The 5,000-nt window shown below is 36.1% G+C and overlaps 1 protein-coding gene across 1 annotated transcript in view; it reads right to left on the bottom strand.

The window, feature by feature from the left end:
- The window catches only part of LOC113819134 (knirps-related protein), a gene marked incomplete in the record, with an annotated part of 184,997 nt that overhangs the window by 147,650 nt on the left and 32,347 nt on the right, over positions 1-5,000 (bottom strand). The window contains 1 exon segment of the mRNA XM_070114841.1: positions 437-472. Within this exon segment, the coding sequence (XP_069970942.1) occupies positions 437-472 (36 nt within the window).

The following is a 5,000-nucleotide window of genomic DNA, read 5'->3' as shown; positions in this document are numbered from 1 at the left end:
AAGGAGGGAGAAAGTCAAAAGATCGCAAGAGAGAGGAGAAGAAGGAAGTGCAAAAGAAAGGATAGGAAGAGAAGAAACAAGAAAACAGAGAGAGAGAGAGAGAGAGAGAGAGAGAGAGAGAGAGAGAGAGAGAGAGAGAGAGAGAGAGAGAGAGAGAGAGACAGACAGACAGACAGAGAGAGTTCGAAAGAGAACGAAAAGCAATGAAGATTAAGAGAAAGACAAAAAAGAGGAATAAAAATTAAAAAAAAACGAAAAGACAAAAATACAATAACAAAAATAAAAGAGACAAAAACGAAACGAAAAAGGAGAAACGAATGCGAAAAGAAAGACAATAACGACATAATATTCACAAACACTAAATCACCAATTAAAAAATGCCGAACGGTCATGCAAATTGAAACCCAGTGATGAAATTACAAATTATTTTACGTACCGTCTCATTACTGCATTTGTATGGTAGCGGTGAGAGCTGCAACAACGAGGTGGTGTTGGTAATAATGGTAGCAGTGGTTGTTAGTGCTTGGTATTGCCGTGATGGTAATGCTAATGGAAATTGGTTATTGGCAATAGTTTTTTTTTCTAATTTTTACTGTTATTATCTTTATTATATGCATACGTGTACATAATGATAATGATGATATAACTACTACGAATGATAATAATAATAATAATGATAATGATAATAATAATGATAATAATGATGATGATAATAACAATAATGATAACAATAATAATGATAACAAAACAAGAACACTGTTAACAACCATAATAATAACAAAAACAACAGCAACAATAATAGAAATCAAAACAACAATAATAACAAAAAATAAAACATCAACAATAAAAACAAAAATTAAAACATCAACGAAAAAATAAAAAAATAAAACATACACATCACACTTTCACACATTCGTTACTTTGTCGCATTCGCTATAGAGAAGGACCCCGATCATTACAGATCCTCACGTTATCACTCCATGACGTAAAATCCTTGACAAAAACACAATGCAAGAATAGCGAATGTTGAGCGAAATACATCTACTTTGCGTCAAATTTCAACTTCCTTTTCAGAACGGATAATATATGCAAGATTGGAAGAACAAAAGCATTTGCAAGTCAACGGAAAAATGGCGGAGATTGTATCTGTATATTTTGTTATGGTGTATATATGTGTTTATATATATTTTTTCCCAGCTGGGAAGTAGGTAAAACAAGAATTATTTTTATGTTTTTTTTTTCTTTTACAATGCTTCTGAAAATTGCAAGTCATCAATGAAAAGGATTATAGTTGATATTATTGCAATTGCGAATGTTAATTGTGTAAATGACCGTTATCAATATATATACATATATATATATATATATATATATATATATATATATATATATATATATATATATATAAATATATATATATATATATATATATATATATATATATATATATATAAATATATACATACATATATATATATATATATATATATATATATATACGTATATATATATATATATATATATATATATATATATATATATATATATATATATATATATATATGTGTGTGTGTGTGTGTGTGTGTGTGTGTGTGTGTGTGTGTGTGTGTGTGTGTGTGTGTGTGTGTGTGTGTGTGTGTGTGTGTGTGTGTGTGTATGTGTGTGTGTGTGTGTATACATATACATATACATATATTGAAATTAAATCAATAAAAAAAATAGTAGATATATACAACAAGAACTATATCTATCGTTGCGATAAGAAGGTCCCTGTTGCTATAAATGTAAGTATAAGAAAGAGAGCAAGAAAGAGTGGAAAGGGGACAGAAAAAAAGAAGAAAATGAAAAAAATGAAAAATCACGGCAATCCTTGAAATAAACAAATGATAGGTAAAGAATAAATAATTAGTTATTCATTTGAATCCCATTATCTGTATGTATACACAAAAATACACACATACACACAAACATATACTGTACATAACTGTGCGTATGTGTATTTGTGTGTGTGTGTGTATGTGTGTGTGTGTGTGTGTGTGTGTGTGTGTGTGTGTGTGTGTGTGTGTGTGTGTGTGTGTGTGTGTGTGTGTGTGTGTGTGTGTGTGTGTGTGTTTGTGTGCGCGCATATGAGTGTGTGTGTGTGTATCTTTGCGTGTATTCCTATGTATGTATACTGTATGTACACACTAAAGCACACACACACACACACACACACGCACACACACACACACACACATACACACACACACACACACACACACACACACACACATCCACGTACGTATAACCGTTTCAGTTTTGCTTTTATCATTTCATCTCTCTTCGTCTCTGATTCGTTATCGCCATTTCCAACGTTCTCTCTCGACATATCAGTATTTTCTATCTATTTCATTATTCCCCATCTTTATATTTTATTTTACTTTTTTTTGACGTTTTATGTCATATTTCTGACAATACTTTCGCTTTTTTCTCTCTCGTTATTCTTTGGGAATTTTGGGAGACATTTTCAGGTTTATTTCTATCATTGTTATTATTTTTATTGTTATTATTGGTTGTTATTTTTGTTATGATAATTATCGTCATTATTATTTCACTAATATTGTCATCATTATCATTATTATTGTTATTATCGTCATTATTATTATTATTATTGTAGTTATCATTATTATTACTATTATTACTGTTATCATCATTTTTATCAATATTGTCAGTATCATTATTATTGATATTCTTTTACCATTTACATTATCATTAACATTATATAAATAGCATCATTATTATTATCACAATCACCATTATCATTACACTATCATCATTATCAGTATCACCACCATCATTATGTTCATTACAATCAAGAATATTTTGCTTCATTTTACGAAGGATAAATATCCATAGAGGACGAAGAATAAATTTGGTGTTAGGTGACGCTATCATTTTGGTGTGTCCTTCCGTTTCCGTGCGTGCGAGATTTAAGTTATCCTTAATTTTACTCTGGGCTGAAATCACAATACCAAATCATACATTTTGTAATTAAGTATAGAGTAATGAATATTTCGTAAATGTATAAGCGTTTACGAAGAGGATTGAAGTAGTAGAAGTAATTAGTAGAGGTTGAAGTCGCAGTCACAAGCACCCACCCAGACACAGGCGTAGCGGCCGCGCCAAACCGCAGAAAAGCCGGCCAGTTTTACACGAACAATGTCGCCGGTAATATGTCCTCTGTCCCCGCTCTTTCAAACTCTCGCGTTTTGCACCGAAGAAATATTGATATAAATGGGTAGAATGGTTTTCCTTCTTTTACTTCTTTCCCTCTCTTTATATTAGGTCATTCGTCGATGATTCTGTCTCGGTATCTCTCATTCTCTTTCTTTCCTTCTATTTTTCAAACTCTCACGTTTTGCACCGAAGAAATATTGATATAAAAGAGAAGAATGGTTTTCCTTCTTTTACTTCTTTCCCTCTCTTTATATTAGGTAATTCGACGATGATTCTCTGTCTCGGTATCTCTCATTCTCTTTCTTTTCTCTTTCTCCTTCTCTTTTTCCCTCTCACGCTTTGCATCGAAGAAATATTGATATAAATGGGTTAAATGACTTTACTTCTTTCCCTCTTTTTATATTACATAATTCATCAATGATTCTCCGTCTCTCGCTCTCTCATTCTCTTCCTTTCTTTTCTCTTTCTCTTTCTCCCTCTCTCCCCCATTGCCTCACCTCCCTCACCCCCAGTCGCGCTCCAACCATGTCTCGAAGCTTCCCCATTTTCCGAGTCCATGAAAGCACTCTAAATATGGACAGAAAGGGTGAAGGTTTGGCCCGTTTTTCTTCTTTTTTTATGGCTCGGTCGACCGCAAGGAGACCGCCTTTGGGGTTCTCGGCGCCCCCGTAGCGGAGACCTAGCGGAGATCTAGCGGTGACGTAGCGGAGATTTGGCGGGAATCTGGTATAGACCTAGCGGAGATTTAGCGGAAATCTGGTATAGACCTAGCGGAGACCTAGCGGAGATCTAGCGGTGACGTAGCGGAGATTTGGCGAACATTTAGCGGAAATCTGGTAGAGACCTAGCGGAGATTTAGCGGAGATTTGGCGGGAATCTGGTATAGACCTAGCGGATAGCGGAGATTTAGCGGGAATCTGGTATAGACCTAGCGTATATTTAGCGGAGACTTAGCGAAGACCTACCGGTGACGTATCGAAGATTTAGCGGAAATCTGGTATAGACCTAGCGGAGATTTAACAGAGACCTAGCGGAGACCTAGTGGAGACATAGCGGAGATGAACCGGAAACCTGGTACAGACCTAGCGGAGACAGCGGAAACTTAGCGGAGACCTAGCGGTGACGCAACGGAGATTTAGCGGAAACCTGATGTAGACCTAGCGGAGATTTAGCAGAGACCTAGCGAAGACAGCTGCGATTTAGCGGAGACCTAGCGAAGATACAAAAGGGAAGTAGCGGAGATAGCGGAAATTAATCTGATATGAAAAAGAAACGTAGCGGAGAACGAGAGCGATGTAGCAATGACCAAGGAGAGCTTAGCGGAGACAGCGAAAATACAAATAAAGCGTAGAGGAGACAGAGGAGACAGAGAGAAAAAGGAAAGGAAGAAAGACGTAGCGGCGACGAAGATGTAGCGGAAGAGGAGAGCAGACAGCGGAAAGAGAAAGGAGAAGTGGCGGTGACGGAGATAAGGCGGAGAAAGGAAGGAGATTTAGCGGAGACAGAAGATAAACGTAGCGGAGACTCAGAGGAGGTATGGGAGATAGCGAAAAAATGTAGCGGAACCAGAGAGGATGTAGCGGAAACGTAGCATGAATATCAGAATCGTCACAGAGACACAAAAACATAACGCGAAAAGTAGCGAAAAACAACGTATACTGAGACATGTAACGTAAACGAAGCGGAGACACAGCGAAAATAAAGAAGACGTAGCAAAGGACGTAACAGTGACGTTTAAGGTAGCGGAAATAGCCAAAACGTAGCAAAAACGCAACAGAGACGTA

The sequence above is a fragment of the Penaeus vannamei genome, chromosome 36 (genome assembly GCF_042767895.1).
Source record: "Penaeus vannamei isolate JL-2024 chromosome 36, ASM4276789v1, whole genome shotgun sequence".
Lineage (NCBI taxonomy): Eukaryota > Metazoa > Arthropoda > Malacostraca > Decapoda > Penaeidae > Penaeus > Penaeus vannamei.
The sequence above is the reverse complement of the archived record's forward strand: the minus strand, read 5'-3'. Positions and strand labels throughout refer to the sequence as shown.